This window comes from Ammospiza caudacuta, chromosome 27 (genome assembly GCF_027887145.1).
Source record: "Ammospiza caudacuta isolate bAmmCau1 chromosome 27, bAmmCau1.pri, whole genome shotgun sequence".
Taxonomy (NCBI): domain Eukaryota; kingdom Metazoa; phylum Chordata; class Aves; order Passeriformes; family Passerellidae; genus Ammospiza; species Ammospiza caudacuta.
The window spans coordinates 5133566-5152495 of NC_080619.1; the positions used below are offsets into that span (position 1 = coordinate 5133566).

Genomic DNA, 18930 nt, shown 5'->3' on the forward strand with positions numbered 1-18930 from the left:
CCCATCGCCAACGGCAAACGGGCAGCCTCCGCGCCCTCCCTCTGGCTTCTCTATTGGTCAATCCCGCTGCCAATCTCACCGCTCCCCCTCCCGACTGGCCGGTTTGAACGCGCGGTGCGGCCTCTGATTGGTCAGAAGGCGGGCAGAGCGCTAGCCGTGTGCCCGCCCCCTGCGCTGCGATTGGCAGAGCGCAGGGAGCCGCGGGCGCGGATTGGCCGCGCGTTTCGGCGGGACGAGCGGAGGTTTGAAGGGGACGTTGGCGCCGCCATCACCGCCTCAGCCGCTCTCGCCTCTGCCACCACCGCCACCACCGCCATGGAGCTCTCGCAGCCCCAGTCGCCCCTCCGGGTACGTCCTGCGACCGCTGCGGGAATTCGTGATCCCCCGCCACACCGTCCCCTCAGGGTCTCGGGCACCCGCAAGTTCTCCCCGGTCCCCCTCAGCATCTCCCCGGGTCCTTCACAGCCCCCCTTGGGTCTCCTCAGGGTCTCCCCGGGCTCCTCTCTCTGCCTTTCCCCAGCCCTCACTCCCCTCAGATTCTCCGCTCCTCTGCGATTGTTTTTCTCTTCCATTCCCCGGCCTGGCCCCCTCGTGTTCCCCCTGTGCTCCCCTCACCGCCGCCTGTTCCCCTCACAGCCCGCCAACGAGAACATCGTGGTGGGCAAGCCCGATGGCCCCAAGAAGCTCTCGGTGGAGCACATCTACCAGAAGAAGACGCAGCTGGAGCACATCCTGCTCCGGCCAGACACCTACATCGGCTCCGTGGAGCTCGTCACCCAGGTAGGAGCAGGGCTGAACCCCCCGAGCACCTCGGTGCAGGCGGGGATTCTTTAGCAACTGTTTACAAAGCACAAAACATCTGCTGATCTATCACAAATGGCACAAAAGAGGGGCTGGACCTGGGCACTTACAAATTCCTTCTTCTTTTTTACTTTTTTTTTTTCAGCAAATGTGGGTTTATGATGAAGGCATTGGCCTCAACTGCAGAGATGTGACCTTTGTGCCTGGCTTGTACAAAATCTTTGATGAGATTCTGGGTAAGCTGACAGATGCATTGAGACAGTGAGTGACGGGTTATTAACGGGGGTTGAATGGAAGAAACTGGAGCTAAACATAAATTATCAAGAGCTTATTAGCACTGCTTAATAGCAAGCTATTAATGGGAAACAAACTAAAAGAAAAATTTTAAAACTCCAATTACAAACCTGATTTCGTTCTGCCCAAAATTCTCCCTTTTATGTTGATGGTTGCACTGGAGGAATTCAGAGGTCATTTCCAACCTTCCATGATAACTTGTACTCCTCTTTGTAAATTGCAAAATATTTTCATGCTGAGGTGATTATTAGTAACATTGTAGTGAGTTTTCGTGTTCATTCCACTGGAACACTTCATAGTTCATAGTTTTCCCTTGACTGAGAATGCAATAAAAAACCAATATTCTCTTTCCTTTCTAGTCAATGCTGCAGACAACAAGCAGAGGGATAAAAACATGTCATGCATTAAAGTCACAATTGATGTGTAAGTTTGGTTTCATTGTTTTTGGTTGCCTCCAGCTGTTCTGCAAAGCTGAGGTGGCACTGCAGGGCTGTGGGGCTGATCTGAGATAGCCCAAATTTAATTCACCAGTTGTGAAAGCCTTTCTCACTGCTTAGTGCCCTGGTGTCTCACAGAGGGCTGATTGGGGAAACAGCTCTTTTGTTGCTGTGGTTTTCCTCTTCCTCTCCCTGTTTATCTTGATTGAGCACAGACGGGGTTTGGTGTGTGGGTCCATTTCAGAGGCAGCATGTGCAGATCTGGGCATTTCTGTGTTGCCTGTCCCCCCTCTGCTGGCAGCTGCTGCACTTGCTCTGCACAGATTTGTTCCTGGTGAAATGGTGCCTTTCCCCAGAGCCTTTAGGTGACTTCTTTCTTATCTCAGCCATTTGCAGCCTTAAAAACAGATTTTTCTTTCCCTCCCCAGAGAGAATAACACAATCAGTGTGTGGAACAATGGGAAGGGTATCCCAGTTGTTGAACACAAAGTGGAGAAGGTCTATGTGCCTGCTCTGATCTTTGGACAGCTGCTGACATCCAGCAACTACGACGACAATGAGAAGAAAGTCACAGGTGAGGAAGGCTCAGATGTGCACTAATATCTCTGAGCAGCTCCAAGTCTGTGACCTGAACTAGAAAGGGCAGGAAGGGGGTCCTTGATGCAGTGTGAAAACTGAAAAAGGGGAAATTTAGGTGAGATATATGGAAGAAATTCCTCTCTGTGAGTGTGGTGAGGCACAGGTTGCCCAGAGAAGCTGTGGCTGCCCCATCCCTGGAAGTGTCCAAAGCCAGGGTGGACAGGGCTTGAAGCAATCTGGGCTTTAAGGTCCCTTCCAACCCAAACCATTCTGTGATTCTATGAAAATCACATTCTGAATCCATCAGAGAAGTCTCTGTGCTCTGTTTAATCATAACAACAGTGCAAACATGGGAAACTTATCTTTGAATATTCTCTTAAACCCTCATTAAATCAAAGTTTGTAGTTGCATACTGAGCTTGTTGAATATTGTTGCTTGTTGACAGTTGTCTTTGGATTGGGTGGACATTGACAAACTCCAGTTAGCCTTGGATTCTTTTAGATGGTTTTGGACAAAGAGAATAACACAAGTCTGTGTTCCTTCTAATTCCAGGGGGGAGAAATGGTTATGGAGCCAAACTGTGCAACATATTCAGCACAAAATTTACTGTGGAAACTGGGTGTCGTGAATACAAGAAGTTATTCAAGCAGGTAGGAGCAGTTTTCTTTCCAAGGAGTTTATACCTGAGGTTTTCAAATGAGACCCTCAGGTTTTGTTTCAAAACTAGTTCAGTGTGATTAGAGGAAATTTGACCCACAAAATGTAATTCAAAGGAATAATGAAATTAGCAGACAACATGAGAATCTGATTTTTAACCAGATTTTTTGTTTAATTAAAGATATCTAAAACACATAAACCATCTCACTGCTTTTAAAAACTAAGGTAGTTATGTGTGTGTGACTTGCAACTCACCAAAGCTCCTCTCCTCAGACCTGGACAGACAACATGGGAAAGGCTGGAGAAATGAAGCTGAAACACTTTGATGGAGAGGATTACACCTGTGTCACTTTCCAACCTGATCTGTCCAAATTCAAAATGACTGTTCTGGATAAGGACATTGTAGCACTGATGTCTCGAAGAGCTTATGATATTGCTGGATCCACAAAGGATGTCAAAGTTTTCCTGAATGGACAGAGGCTTCCTGTAAGTGAGCATTGAAAAGAAACACAAATATTTGGGGTTTTTTCCATGCCATTTAACCAGTGAGATTCTTTTGAGGCCATTCCTGTCATCACACAGAGCAAAGGAACACATGCAGGAGGGATTTTTTGCAGGAGGAGGATGTGAATTAAGTATTTATAGGAGCTATTATCAACCAGTTGTCTGCTCTCATCTGCGTGCAGGTGAAAGGATTCCGCAGCTATGTGGATCTTTATCTGAAGGATAAGGTTGATGAAACTGGGAATGCACTTAAAGTTATCCATGAGGAAGTCAATTCCAGATGGGAAGTGTGCTTGACTTTGAGTGAAAAAGGCTTCCAGCAAGTCAGCTTTGTTAACAGCATTGCCACCACAAAGGTAACCCATTAGTGTGTTTAATCAAACTTGTGCCATGTTCTTCAACATGAATATTCTTGGTTATTTGTAAGTGTGCATATGTTAGTGAAAAGTAATGTTGCAAAGAATGTGCTTCAAGTTTTAAATATTTATAGTTTAGTGGGTTTAGTGGCCTCAGTCTCAGGTCCTTGTCCCATTCTCCTCAGGGTGGCAGGCACGTTGATTATGTGGCTGACCAGCTCGTGACAAAGATCATTGATGTTGTGAAAAAGAAGAACAAAAATGGAGTTGGAGTGAAGCCTTTCCAGGTACAGTGTCAGAATTTTCCAGGTGGGAAGCACAACTTGAGCATTACTGCAAATTGTAACTTTGGCTTAATGCATAGCTGCATTAATTAATAACACATTTTAATTGTGCAGACATTTCATTGTGCACATTGTAACTTCAGCTTAATGCATAGGTGTATTAATTAATAACACATTTTCATTGTGCAGACAATATATAGAAGATTGCTAATTATAGAAGTCTCATATTGTCCAGTTTAAGCCAATTAACTTCCCTTTGCAAGTCAGTGTAGATGCACTAAACCTCACTATCTGTTAGATAACACCTCTTGAGGTGGCAGTGCCAATTCCTTGACATCCCAAATCATCTAACACTTCATGAATGTTCATTAGCTGTTCAAAATTAACAAAATATCTATGAAAATTCCAAACCCTACAGTGCTGAGTGTTCCCTCACTGTACGGTGCATGATCCTTGTTGTATTTAACTACAGGTGAAGAACCACATGTGGATTTTTGTGAATGCCTTAATTGAAAATCCAACCTTTGACTCTCAGACTAAGGAGAACATGACTCTGCAAGCAAAGAACTTCGGCTCTACCTGTAAACTGAGTGAAAAATTCATTAAGGGTGTAAGTCCTGATGTGCATGAGCAGTCAAGATGTCTGTAAAAAATACATAACAAAAGTTTCTGTCACTGCTGAGGCTTTTCCCACAACTTTGGATTGGGTTTTGTGTTGCAGGCAGTTGGCTGTGGCATTGTTGAAAGTATCCTGAATTGGGTAAAATTTAAAGCTCAGAACCAGCTGAATAAGAAATGTTCAGCTGTGAAACACTCCAAGATTAAGGGTGTTCCTAAACTGGATGATGCCAACGATGCTGGTAAGTGTTTGACATCCTTTGTAACCAGTTCATTGAAAAACAGTTAAAACTTGTTCCTTGAACAAAAGATTTGTCTCCTAAGGAGAAGTGAGAAGAGAAAACCTGTCATTATAGTTTTACTCCCATTTTGCAGTCCCATTTACTATGATTATCCCCACTTACTGTGTGCAGTGCCAAAAAAACTGCCTTAAAAGATTATTTATACTTGTTCAGTCGTGAATGTGCAGCCTTGGATTTCATTTCTTAAGCAGAAAACTGACTCAATTTTCTTCTTTTTTAGGCAGCAAGAATTCTTTAGATTGTACACTGATCCTGACTGAGGGAGACTCAGCCAAAACTCTGGCTGTCTCTGGTCTGGGAGTGGTTGGTAGAGACAAATATGGAGTATTTCCTCTTCGTGGGAAAATCCTCAATGTCAGGGAAGCTTCTCACAAGCAGGTGGGTTGGAAAATGGTTACAGTTACGTGGTGGAAGGTGTGGTGTGATTTGTGATTTGTACAAAGAGTAGGTGCAGCTGCACCTGGAGCACTGGAACTCCAAGGAGCAGTGTCTTAAACACTTCCCTCAGCTTGAGCCTGCCTCACTGGTTAAGTAGGAATATTGATTAAGTCCTGTTCAGTGATTTGCCTGAGGGGATAATATTCATGTTGTGCATTGGGAAATGGTTTGAATTATCTAGAGTAATTTAACCATTAGAAATTACACATTTCTAAACAGCAATAAAACCCCAGCAGGACACAACTCAGCCCATAATTCACTTATGGATAATTTCATGCTTTCTTGAGCTACATTTTGAGTCTGAAAGACAAGTTTTCATTCTGTGTGATCTCTTTCAGATTATGGAAAATGCTGAAATCAACAACATCATCAAGATTGTGGGTTTGCAGTATAAAAAGAACTATGAAGATCAAGAATCTTTGAAAAGTCTTCGCTATGGAAAGATTATGATCATGACAGATCAGGTTAGGTTCATTAAAATTGAAAGTTGGGAGAGGATAACAATTAGCATTTAAGTAAAGAGATAGGAAGAAAATATTTGTCTAAGTGCTGCTATTGTTGTATCTAATTCTCTGTGTTTCTTTTTCCCATTTTACATTTTTGTGAGTGAAAATGTCTTTTCAGCCACAAAAAAAGTAAAATGGTGAATTTCATCAAACAGCTAAACATTGTCTCTCCATTCTGCTGATTCAAAGTCTTTGACCAGTCCTTGACACCTTTCTTCACCAAGAACACCTTTTCAGTTTCTCTTAATTTTGAGCAATTAACACGTGGTCACCTTTTCATAGGTGAAAGTTAATAGGGTCAGTTAGCTGGAATTCCAGAGTCATTTACTATTAAGGCAACAATTGTCATTTCCCTCATTCCATGATAAAATATGGTTTGTTTTTTTTTATTTTAAAATTCAGGATCAGGATGGATCACACATCAAAGGTTTGCTGATTAACTTCATCCATCACAATTGGCCATCTCTTCTGAGACACAATTTTCTGGAGGAATTCATTACTCCCATCATAAAGGTGAGGGCTGAGGGAGGATGAGGTGGATGACTGAGGATCCATTGCCCAAAAATGCCTTTCATTTCACAGTTAAAATGTTTATCCATTGTAGGCCTTTAAAAACAAAGAAGAAATTGCATTCTACAGCATTCCTGAGTTTGAAGAATGGAAAGCCAATACACAGAACTACAACTCATGGAAAATCAAGTACTACAAAGGTTTGTAAAACTTAATATGGGGAAACTGATCCAAGAATTGATACTTTGATGCAGGCAATCCAGCTTTGCAGAAAGGATTTGGTCTGGGTGTCCTCCCAAGTCTCTTCCCTCCTATGATATTCCAACTAGATTTCAGATATTTACAGGAATTACAGACAAAATCCAAAACTATTACATGCTACTGCTCATTTAGTTGTAATTTTTGTGACTTCTGTGATACATCTTATTTTGAAGTAACTTAAATTTTCAGCAAGTCGTCTTCACACTCTATGTTCATATGGTGCATCACAAAAACTGGGCATAGCAAAATATTTCTTTGAATTGGAACTTAATTTAGGCAAAAAGTCATTAGAATTAACTCTCCTGTCCCTGCAGGTCTGGGTACCAGCACATCAAAGGAGGCCAAAGAATACTTTGCAGATATGGCAAAACACCGAATTGGCTTCAAATATTCTGGGCCTGAAGATGATGCTGCGATCACCCTGGTAACTAACACTTGATTTAATTGCTGGCTTGCTACCTTTGGTATTTCACCTTGTAGAGTGCTCTGTATTTTCTCTTAAAATGCTCTTGGAGGCCTCTGGGCTGGAGACAATCTCTGTGTTACCAAGGCTACAGCTTTAGTTGAACCAGGAGCGGTGAATCTGCCCCTCAACCTGAGGGCAAGAGTACCCTTTTAGTGATGGGCTTTAAATATAGCTTGGAACAAACTGATCACTACAAACCAATTGACATTTTCAGACACAATAGTAAATATTCCTTCAACATTTTTCTGTGTACTCTGCTGCAGTTTTCTCCAAGTTAGATCTCCCTCCCCCAGTGCAAAGCAGTGGATTAAAATAGTTCTTGTTTCTGTGAACTTCACCTTAGCTGGTCTTTGATTCTTAAATATTCAGAGTTGTTAGGCAAAGCCAAAAAATCAAAATTTTCCCCAAAAATATTAATTTCCCCTCAAATCTGCTTTAGTCATCTGTTATTATATTAAAAATCTATAAATTTAAACCTAACTACTCTGTCTTCTACAGAGTGGTGGAAATTATGCTCTTAATATGTTTAGCTACAGAACCCTTTTACTGCATTTCTCAGGCTATGAAATCAGCCTGTTTATTAGCATGTTGTTCTCCTGGGTAAGCTCTTCCTTTTTCTCAAGTGATCCAATAGTGCACAACCACAGAATGTTCTGGAACTGAGTTATTTTTCATTTTGTAACATGCAGGCCTTTAGCAAGAAGAAGATAGAAGAGCGAAAGGAGTGGCTGACTAATTTCATGGAGGATAGAAGACAACGGAAGCTGCACGGTCTACCAGAGGTAAAAGGTTTATGTTTATAAGGAAACTGGTTTCCAGTCCCTGCCTGGGGCTGTTCTCAGCTTCATCCCAGCACACCAGAGCTGCACACAGCTCACTCAGTGAGTCAGGTCCGGATTAGAGGACGTTGAAAATGTGTCAGGATTTTGCAGAGCAGCTTCTTCTCTCATCTTATCAGTGTAGCCTCATTGTCAATTATCCAACTGTCAACTTCATTTTTAACTCTCATCTTTCAAGTTGCTGTATTAAAAGGAAAATGATAACACAAGCAGAGGCAAATGAAGTCTTTATTTCCATCAAAATGGTGGAAATAATGCATCCTGGGAAGTGTTTCCCTTTGCCATGCTAAGAGTGTCATCACTTGAACTGTATTTAGCTGGTCTTACAAGGAGTTCCCATTTCAGTGAAACTAACCAAGAAAATTATTAGGCCCTGTTAAAATTAAGGCAATCTCCTCTGGTTTTTTTTGTTAGGAATACCTGTATGGGAAAAACACTGATTACCTGACATACAATGACTTCATCAACAAGGAGTTAGTGCTGTTCTCAAATTCAGATAATGAGAGATCAATCCCATCACTGGTTGATGGTAAGTGATTTTTAAGTCATGATTCTGCATGGTGTATCCCCAGAACTGAGGAAATGGGTGTTTGATGTCCCATCAGAGCCAGAGAACCTGCTGAGGTGTCAGAGTCAGCATCCTGAAGTCTGTTTTCTGCTAAGAGTTTTTTCATCAGTGGATGAAATATCCTGTCCATTTTGTAGTATATTATTGCCAGTGCCTTACTCAGCTGGTACAGAATCTTTAAGTAGTTCTTGCATCGCTGGAGAGCCAAGTGCATCACATCACATGTTCTAACCATGAGGTCTTTTCTATTTTCACACAGGTTTGAAGCCAGGCCAGAGGAAGGTTTTGTTCACCTGTTTCAAACGGAACGATAAGCGGGAGGTGAAGGTTGCTCAGCTGGCTGGTTCTGTAGCTGAGATGTCCTCATACCATCATGGTGAGGTAAGAACCTGCCTGGGTGTGCAAAACACTTTAAAAGGCAAAAAGCCCTTCTGTTGGTGTGAGTTACAATGCCTCTAAAGCAGAATTAGATGTTTGAGTGTGTACAAAGGGAAGTTGCTGTTCAGCTGTTTCCACAATTAATTCTTCAGTATTAATTTAATCTGATGTTGGTCACTCTGCCTCTCCTGCCTGGACTTCATGGGATCATAATTCATTCAAAAACTGGAACAAGAAAACCCAAAACTTATTTTGTGATGGACTTAGGCAAATGTTAATAACATTTCTGCTTGGGTCAGGAAATTTAAGCACTACTACAAGGTTCTCTGTGGAAACTGACAGAATCTTTCACTGGAGGTTTCAGAGCAGGTAGACAGCAATAGATACAGACATGGGTCACTAGAACATTTCAGATGGTCTTGGGATGCATTTCCCTTGAGCTTACCTCTAGTATTTCATCAATTGAGTTTATCATCTGTATCAGTCAAGTTCTTGGTGTGAATATTGCCTTACTTTGTCCATCCCCTGAACCATTCTGCATTGCACAGCATTGCACCTCCTTTATTGCAGGCTGCACTGATGATGACCATCATTAACTTGGCTCAAAACTTCGTGGGCAGCAACAACCTCAACTTGCTCCAGCCCATTGGTCAGTTTGGCACAAGGCTGCACGGGGGCAAAGACTCTGCCAGCCCTCGATACATCTTCACCATGCTCAGGTCAGCATTTCTAAAGTTCTTACTGTACTAAAGGACTCAATTTTACAGCAATTAGAATGAAAAACAAATTGGATTTTTCCCTTTAAAACTTTGGGCTATACTTGCATGCTCAGAGTGGCAACAATTTAAATGAGATTCAGGTGCTAGATTCCAATATGGAAACGTGGTTATCAGCAAAGAGAATGTGTAAATGAATATAAAACTTAAGGAGGTTTCTTTTTGCATGGCAGTCATATTCTGTAACAAGAATTTGGGCTTAAATTCCCTTCTCTGTTCCAGTCCCCTGGCACGCTTGGTGTTCCCACCAATGGATGACAACATCCTGAGGTTCCTCTATGATGACAACCAGCGTGTGGAGCCAGAGTGGTACATGCCCATCATTCCAATGGTGCTGGTCAATGGGGCTGAAGGGATTGGCACTGGCTGGGCCTGTAAAATCCCCAACTTTGATATCAGAGAAGTTGTTAACAATATCCGTCGGCTGATGGATGGAGAGGAGCCACTGCCAATGGTAAATAATATAATTAAAAAACAAATATCTTGCTTGTTAGTTTACTGAGCATTTTATGGGCATGCTTAAAAAAAGAGGCATCCACACAAAGCTGATTCTAGTGTTTTTGCTCCTCAGCTTCCCAGTTACAAAAATTTCAAAGGCACCATAGATGAGCTGGGGCCTAATCAGTATGTGATAAGTGGTGAAGTGTCCATCCTTGATTCTACAACCATCGAGATCACTGAGCTGCCGGTCAGAACATGGACACAGGTAATAAACAGGGAATCTGCTCTGGGAATGTACAGTTTGCTCTTTAAAGAGTAGTGGGTTTTGGATCTGACTTTGTTTCTTTCCTCAGACATATAAAGAGCAGGTTCTGGAGCCGATGTTGAATGGGACCGAGAAGACCCCTCCTCTAATCACAGACTACAAAGAATATCACACAGACACCACTGTGAGGTTTGTGGTGAAGATGACTGAAGATAAACTAGCAGAAGCCGAAGCTGTGGGGCTGCATAAAGTCTTCAAACTCCAAACAAGTTTAACATGCAACTCCATGGTACGTGACAGATTTTGCTGAAGGAATTTCTTGGTTTAACTCAGACTCTGTGGACAGCTGCAGTCGTTGCGTGAAACAAAAATCCTCTTTGGCAGTAACCTATTCCCTTTGATTTTTCTGCTGTTACTGGTTTTAAATCAGCTTTCAAAGGTCAAGAGCCTGGCTTAGGAGTGGGTCCAGAGTGGATGGTTTGCCTGAAGGAGGCAAAATGATCTGAAATCACAGTTTGCAGAGCTCTGTGAGCCAGCAGCAGGGGCACTGAACATCTGGTTCCTGACAATGTGTGAAGCTTTGATGCGAGATGTTTGTCCTGCACAGAGCTCTAAGATTCAAGTAACCTTAACTCTACTGCTTGTTTTCAAGAACACTGAAATTCTAAAACTGTCTCTGCTGCTGTGCTCACAAACTGAAGTAGTTTCTTGAGCAACACTGAAATTTGACAATTTGTTGATTAATAATTAATAATTCAGTGGTACCATCACGCCTGTGTTACAGGTAACTTTCAGTGGGTTTGGAATCAGTTTTATCATCATAACACCTGTGTTCTTTCATTTCCTTCCAGGTTCTTTTTGACCATGTCGGCTTTCTCAAGAAATACGACTCTCCCCAGGATATTCTTAAGGAGTTCTTTGAACTCCGGCTCCGATATTACAATCTGAGGAAGGAATGGCTCATTGGGATGCTGGGTGCTGAGTCTGCAAAGCTGAGCAACCAGGCTCGCTTCATCCTGGAGAAAATAGATGGCAAAATTGTCATTGGTATGTTGTTCTTGGTGACTGGCATTGGAACTGGGAGAACTGGGTGATCTCTTGAACTCTGTCAGCACCCCCTCAGCCCCAGGCTGGTTTTTACAAACCACACCAGGGCTTATCTCTGTTCTTGTGACATCTAAGAGGAAAATGCTTCACAGAGTATCCTTGGTCTGTGTATTATACACATAATAATGACAATGGGATACTTATGCAGCTTTCCTGCTCTGTGTTTGAGAATTTTTGAGAGAATTTTTTAATAGTTTAGCAATAGTTCCCATTTATTTCTGACTTGGTAGGAGTAAGTGTTAATTATTTGTGGGTTTAGAAAGTGGCAATGTTTGCTGTTAAAAGCATTTTTAAGAATCTGTATCTCTCTCCATTATCTTTGTAAACCTCTGCAAAAATTCTCCAAATCATGTTCTCAGCGGACTGGGGGTTTCAAACTTAGATGATACTCAAGCAGCAGCATCTGAGAATCATGAGCTAGAAAAAGAAGCAGATCTTTGTTCCCAACATTCACATTTTTCAATCAAGTTTTCCCCCTCGGTGTAAAAGCCGCGCTGTGTTCCGCTGCCTTCACGGCCAGACAACGTGTCATAAGATGCTTTGTGGTTTGTGTCTGAAGGCAGCCCAGTAATCCCAGCAGCTCGAGTCTGTCTGACTGAACTCAGGAAGAGAAATAATTCCCCTGAAATTCATTTTCTTGGGTTTTTTTGTAATAAGTAGTTCCAAGGCTGCCAGAGCTGGTTTCATTTGTATTTGTGTCTCATGGTTGATGGTTTCTGATACCTTAAAAAGGAGCAAATTCCAGCTGAAGCATTTCCAGTGGTTGAGCACTTAGAGCATAAATTTCCTGGGTGATGTCTAATGAGGTGCAAGCTATACCAAGCTATCAAGGGTTTCTTTCTCCACATGATATTTATACCATCATACCTTTTTTTCTCCAAGTTCAAAAACTACTTAAAACAGGGGAAATGCATGTATGGAAACAAAGAAAAATATTAACACTGTTTTGGCTGGTACAGGAGCAATGCTTCCCTGACAAATCTCCTGCTAAATAGGAGTTTTTCAGGTGTTGTTCAGGCTCTTCCACATGGCCCAGCTGTGATGTGGAAAGGTTGGTTTGGAGCTCTGTAGGATGGTGAGCAGCTACAACCACAGGATGCAAACTGTAAAGATCATCTGTCACTCCTATAGCTGCCATTGGTTGTGGGCATTGAGTGACAATCCTGAAATGTCTGTTTGCAGAAAACAAACCCAAGAAAGAGCTGATCCAAGTTCTCATCCAGAGAGGGTATGAGTCTGATCCAGTGAAGGCTTGGAAGGAGGCTCAGAACAAGGTAATGCCTCAGTCATCCTCTGAATATGCCCAAACTGGCCCAAGCTCTGAGGCTTTGTAATCCTTAGAGAGGCCCAAGTTACTTTTCAATGAGCAGGATTCCAAGAGCTTCCGTGTTTGATCAGTAGCCCTACCCATGTGTGTCAGGGTTTTTGTTGACTGAGTTTCTTTCAAATCCACATTTAGGATGAAGAGGAGGGGGAGGAAGAAGAAGAGAGGGACAACGAATCAGCTGCAGCCTCTGGCCCAGACTTCAACTACCTGCTGAACATGCCCCTGTGGTATCTGACCAAGGAGAAGAAAGATGAGCTCTGCAAACAGAGGGATAACAAAGTATGTGCCTTCCTTTCCTTGTAAAAGCATTATATTTACAATATATTATGTGTTATTTTTGACTGGTGGATTGAAATATGTTATTAATGATTATCTGTGATTCCCTTTAGGAAAAGGAGTTAGAAAACCTTAAGAGGAAGAGTCCCTCTGACCTGTGGAAGGAAGACCTTGCTGCCTTCATTGAAGAACTCGATGTATGTCAATGCTCAGTGCAGAAAATCAACTCCCTCATCTTATCCACCAGCCCTTTATTGACTTTTGTATATTTTTTGTGTTATTTTATGCTCCCCTCTGCAGGTAGTGGAGGCCAAGCAAGCACAGGATGAGAGTGCAGGGATTGTTGGCAAACCTCTGAAGGTGAAAGGAGGGAAAGCAAAGGTGAAGAAGGCCCAGCTGGCAGAAGTAATGCCATCCCCTCATGGCATCAGGGTTGTTCCTCGCATCACTGCTGAGATGAAGGCAGAGGCAGAGAAGAAAACTAAGAAGAAAGTAAAGGTAAAAAGGAACATTGCAAATGCTCCATCTTCCTTTACACCCTCTTCAATACAGTCCTAAAAATGTGAATCCTTGTTAGCTGGACTTGTCCTGTTGAAGCAGTTGTTCAAGGAGAGGGACAGGACCCAATCCTGAGGATTTGGGGAACACTGGGAGTAGGGGTATCTCAGTCTGAAGGAGAACAGACTCACATATCAGGAGGTGGCTTAGAGGGGAATTTTTGGCAACATTGCACTGCCAGGGATGGGCTGGTAGCTCAGAAAGGGGGGTGGATGCAAGTAAGGTTGTTCCAGGTGTCTTGGGAATTTGATAAACCCTCTAGCAGACAGGAAGCACAGCCAGTACATTTCCTTCTCCAGAACAGCCTTTATATATCCTGCAATGCTTTCACCCACTTAATGCCATCTTTGTTCTCTGTATCAAGGAGATAAAAAAGATTGAACTGTTTTTATAGGACTAGTTGAAATTGTGTCATTCAGCCATATCCAACAGAGAGATATAACCCATCCCTTCACCTGTTTGACCCTGGAAGCCACACAGGTCACTCTTTTCCTCCACATGATTCCACCCAACAGTTTTTCCAAATAATTCTTGCTTTTGTTTTTATCCCACCCTGTCCTATCCTGCATCCCCATCCCCCAGAGCCAGCACACAGCAGCAGGACCAGAGTGCTCAAGAGTGGGGCCAGAGTTCCTGTTTTTGTTCATGTTGGATTTTGCCTTTTAAGTCACCTGATTTTGGGGCAGATCCTGTCCAATCTATAGATCCTGTCTGTAATCAATTCTACACACAGTTTATTTCACAGACTTAGGTTTCTTGTACTAGTTTTACATGGCTAAAATAAGCAGCTCCTTCCTCCATTACCCCATGTGCCTCTTCTCTGTGAGCTGACTCACTGTTTGGTATCTGCTTGCATCTGCAGAGTGAAAAAACTGAATTTGATGAGAATCAGGATGAAAACACATCCGGAGAGAAGGAGACTGCAGACCTGAAGAAGAGATTAGCACAGAAGCTGAAGAATGAGCAAGGTAAATGCTTTGATGTTATTCCCTCCAAGGAAAAGAGGGAAAGGGTTGTCAGTTTGGTTATCTGACCTCTTCCTGAGGGTGGTGAGCAACTCCTAGGATCAGTAATTTTGGAAAAACTGGGTGAGAAAGTGATCCTGGATAACAGTCAAGCAGGATAGATTCCTATTTCTCTTTGTTCAAGCCAGAATCCTCTGACTCCAGTGTATTTCTAAGCTGAACTTGAACTACTGACCCTGAACTACACATGGAAGTTTGCTGGTTCATCCTGCCTCCCAATATTTTTCAGGAGCTAAGAGACAGGCCACTCTGCCTTTCAAGCCATTAAAGAAAACCAAGAAACGAAACCCTTGGTCTGACTCAGGGTCTGATTCAGAGTCTGACTTTGAAGCACCTCCTCAAAGAGAGCGAGTGGTTCGCCAGGCAGCAGGTGAGTGAGGACATGGATGCAGAAGGATGGTCCTCCTTGTGGAGACTAGATAGGGACCTCCCAGAGCCTCAGATCACATTTAGAAATCATCTTTAAAAGCCTTCTTTATTTTTCTGTCTGAAATTACTAAATGTTTCTACCGTTTGTGCACATTTTCAAGGAAAAGCAGAAATGGGCAACTAGAGAAATATGGCCATTTGGTTTAATTACACAACTGTCTTGGCACATGAAATGTGTTGTGGGTGAGGTTGGAAGACTCCAAATGACAGAACACACTTGTCATTTGGAGTCCTCTCCCTGGCAGACTCAGCATCTGCTTGTTTTTATTCAACTCTTTATTTTTTAATAACTGTAGCTAAAATATTGAAAAATAAACAGAACTGCATATTGCCAAATGTGTAAAATAGCACATCTGTGTTCTTCCTTCAGCCAAAGTCAAGCCCATGGTCATTTCAGACTCAAATAACTCCAGCTCAGATGAGGACCCTGAATTCCAGGGTGACAGTGAAGGCAACTCAGAATCAGACACAAACTCTAAGAAAAAGGCTCCTCCCAAGCCCAAACCTGCTCCCAAGTGAGTATTTTTCCATATCACTGGAAATTGTGCTTAACGCTACACAGAAGTTAAAAGCTATTTTTTTTTATTCCCCTATTTAGTGCCTCATAAACTGAATTAAAAACTTGGGGTTTTGTTTTCCAGGGAAACCACTGAAAAAGCAGCAAAAGCTCCCAAGCAAAAGGCAGTGCCAAGTGCTGTTCCTGGTGAGTGTGAGACCTCTTAAACCACGTGGATTGCTCTATAATCCCTCAGCAGTGCACAGGGAAGAGCAGAGGGGATAATTTGATTGTTTCAGGCTGACTTTCTGCTTTCCTTATCCCATTCCAGCCCAAGATGTCCCTGAGAACAAGGTGAGCCAGGCTCCTGAAGCTCCATCCGTCCCAGCTCCGAGCACCAAGGCTGTGCCCAAAAAAACTGTAGCAGCCAAGAAGGCTGGAGCCACCAAGGGTAAGGGCAGCTCAGAAACATCAGTTTTAGAGAACAATTATAATTCCTGTGGGAAACAGTCCCAGTGATTTCGCTTGGTGTTCCAGGGCCTGGGCAAATGGAGTTTGCATTTCAGCAAAGATCTGAGGTTTGTGGCAGAGGTTCTCTGGTTGTCATGTTTGAGGTCTGTTTCCAAACATATCGTGTTCTAGTTCATGTTGGACATGCTAGGAGGGAGGGAATTTTAGTTTGGGAACAGGAAAAGTGAATGCTTCCTACAGTGCTATGTAATACTTGGCAGGGATAATCCGAGTGGAATTTGTGTCTTGCAGTCAATGTCCTACTTCGTGTCTTTTTGGGAAGAAAGCAGGGAAGATTTTGGGGGTAGTTTGATCTATTCAGTGCTGGATCCAGCTCATCCATCTCCAGATTTGACTCAGGGATTTTTAAACCCCAGACTTTGACACTGTTTTGTATATTCCAAATGGAATCAACTCGGTGTTGATCCCAGCAGGAAAATAGTGTTACTTCCACTCCTAAATTGAGAACGCGTGTTATCACTCAGAAAGAGCCTGAAATGAGCTGTGCTTCAAGATGCTCTTTTAAAAAGTGAAAATATAGGTAAGAAGGAATGAGTTGAGTGTTTGGGAAATTCCTTCCTTGCCGTGCAGGATTTTGAAGGTCTGAGATGGGTTATGGAGCCTTGAGAGATCAGGACTTTTCAATCTGAAATAGTCTGTAAATTGCTTTGGGGACGCTTTCATTTGATCCTCTAAATGTAGCGGAACTGAGCAGATAAACAACCTCATTCCTCACCATCTGTGGAGGAAAGATCTTTCTAGAAAACCCAGCTTCAAACGGAGCCGACCTGTGCGCTGACCCCGCGGCAGCACGGAGCCTGTTTCTGTTGGAAGTAATTCCCAAACTGGGAAGGAGAGAGGAGTGAAACACGGGTTTAACACCGTGCTCTGTTCCAGACAACCAGCCCTCCATCATGGATATCCTGGCCAAAAAAAAGGCTGCACCCAAAGCCAAGCCAGCAGCCAAGGAGGGACCTCTGCGTGGCGAGGGTGACAATGCCAAGGGGAGGAAGGCTGTGAAGAGGCAGCAAAGCTCTTTGGATTCAGATTCTGATTCAGATTTTGGCTCCAAGCCTGCCAAATCTGTTGTATCAAAGGTTTGTGCAATGAGGGAACCCGAGAGTGTGGGGTGGGTTCTTCTGTCAGGAAAAGCTGGAGGTTGAACCTCTACCTGGGTGTGGGGAATGGGGAAGAGGAGGGTCGTAGAATCATGGAATATTCAGAGCTGGAAGTGACCCACAAGGATCATAGAGTCCAACTCCCAGCCCTGCACCCCAACAATCCCACCCTGTCCCTGAGTGTTGTCCAAACCCTGCTGGAGCTGTGTCAGCCTTGGGGCTGTGACCATGCCCTGAGCACCCTTTGGGCTAAGAACCTTTTCCCCCATAAGGGTCAGCCACCCCAGATCCTTGGTCTGCTCCCACCACCCCAAACACCCACTGTCCCCATGTGGTGCTCATCACATTCCCTGAGGGTGCTCACATCCATGATTCCTTTCCTGCTTTCCCTCCAGAAATCCAAGGTACAGGAAGACACCTTCACCATTGATTCTGGTGATGAAAGCCCTGCACCTCAGCCCCGTGCCAGGCCTGGCCGTGCCAAAAAACCCGTCCAGTACCTGGAGGAATCCTCTGAGGATGATCTATTTTGAGTTTTTAGGAAAATTTTAAACTCCAGATCCACAACAAGCCTTCAGCAGCGCTCCAGAGCTCCCACCAAAGACCATCTCAGACTAGGAAATCTTCACCAAATGTGAGCCACTCCAAAACTGTTCATTACTGGTGAACACAGCTCGTTTTTTCTTTGGTTTTAAATAAGCTAGATTTGTTTAAGCAGGAACATCCCCTTTTTGGTGAACACTGGAGCCACGTGCCCAGCAAATGCTGCCACACTTCCCTCTTCCCCATTATTTGACACTTTGTGGTCATTTTAGTGTTAAAGTTGACTTTAGAACATGCTAAATCCTTTAAAATTTATACATTGCTCTTAAAATATCTTATAGTACTAAAATACAATAATTTTTAATTCTACCACCCAACAGGTGAGCTGGAGTCATTTTTCCAGCACTATTCCTTCACTATGTAAATATTTCTGTGTTTGTTCTTGTCCCGAGTTTGTTTGTTGAAGTATTTGTCTAATAAAAGCGTTTGTACTTATTTTCTTCACTTCACCATGGGTTTTTTGGGAAATAACAACTGCAGAGCTTGTGCTAAGCCCTCCCTGTGTCAGAGCAAAGGGCTTGGCACAAGCTCTGAGGGTGCTGGGCTGCTTGGCCACTTCCCCACTGGCTGTGGCCACTGTGGCTCCCCAGCTGAATTCTTGTGAACACCCCTGTGGTCCCCAGCACGGGGGGAGCTGCTGTGGTTGCCCCAGCACGGGAAGCGTCCAAGGCCAGGCTGGAACAACCTGCTCTAGTGGGAGGTGTCCCTGCCTGTGGAAGGGATGGGACTGGATGAGCTCTAAGCTCCCCTCCCATCCAAACCATTCCATGATTCCATGAAAGCCCAGGGCCCCCCGTGCTATCGGTGCTTTGCTGGAACCCAGTCAAGTGTGGAAAGCTCTGTCAGATTTTCCACTGGCTCTGGAGAGCGTCTCCGGCGCGTCCCCTGCACGGGCCGGGCTATTTACAGCTCCTCTTGCTGCACAACACCCAGGACAGAGCCACGGGTGGGCTGTGGGGCTGCCCTCTGAGCTCTGGCATCACCCTCAGGTGCATGGAGAGCTCTGGGAACACAGAGTGCAGCACGGAGTCAATACCAGGAGTTTCCCATCCCAAAACTGGGGATGTTGGATGGGAGCTGGGCTCTGGGGCATCAGGCACTTACCCACCCTGGGCATTGCATGAGGGGGATCTGAGGATGACCTGTGCTGTCCTGGGTTCTGCTCCCATTACTGGAAAGAGGATTTGAGGGCTCACCAATT

At 43.7% G+C, this 18930-nt stretch overlaps 1 protein-coding gene across 1 annotated transcript; it reads left to right on the top strand.

Annotated features, from left to right (window-relative positions):
* Positions 1-262: 262 nt before the first annotated feature.
* Positions 263-18164, top strand: TOP2A (DNA topoisomerase II alpha). Its single transcript, XM_058820513.1, has 35 exons — positions 263-348; positions 637-780; positions 947-1037; positions 1455-1518; positions 1961-2106; positions 2664-2761; positions 3042-3254; positions 3455-3628; positions 3814-3915; positions 4385-4522; positions 4634-4772; positions 5053-5210; positions 5609-5734; positions 6179-6289; positions 6381-6486; positions 6862-6971; positions 7703-7795; positions 8267-8381; positions 8680-8801; positions 9369-9517; positions 9797-10028; positions 10146-10280; positions 10369-10569; positions 11132-11327; positions 12570-12661; positions 12847-12993; positions 13104-13187; positions 13291-13488; positions 14411-14516; positions 14803-14943; positions 15373-15517; positions 15644-15705; positions 15830-15949; positions 16906-17105; positions 17522-18164. The coding sequence occupies exons 1-35, from the start codon at positions 316-318 to the stop codon at positions 17657-17659; spliced, it is 4629 nt and encodes a 1542-aa protein (XP_058676496.1). The 5' UTR covers positions 263-315; the 3' UTR covers positions 17660-18164.
* The last annotated feature ends 766 nt before the right edge of the window (positions 18165-18930 follow it).

Bases quoted from the DNA above. Each gene is read 5' to 3' on its own strand.
- TOP2A (XM_058820513.1), top strand. From the start codon at position 316: ATGGAGCTCTCGCAGCCCCAGTCGCCCCTCCGG. The intron at 3,629-3,813 runs GTAACCCATTAG...CATTCTCCTCAG, and splicing joins ACAGCATTGCCACCACAAAG to GGTGGCAGGCACGTTGATTA. The intron at 4,773-5,052 runs GTAAGTGTTTGA...CTTCTTTTTTAG, and splicing joins GGATGATGCCAACGATGCTG to GCAGCAAGAATTCTTTAGAT.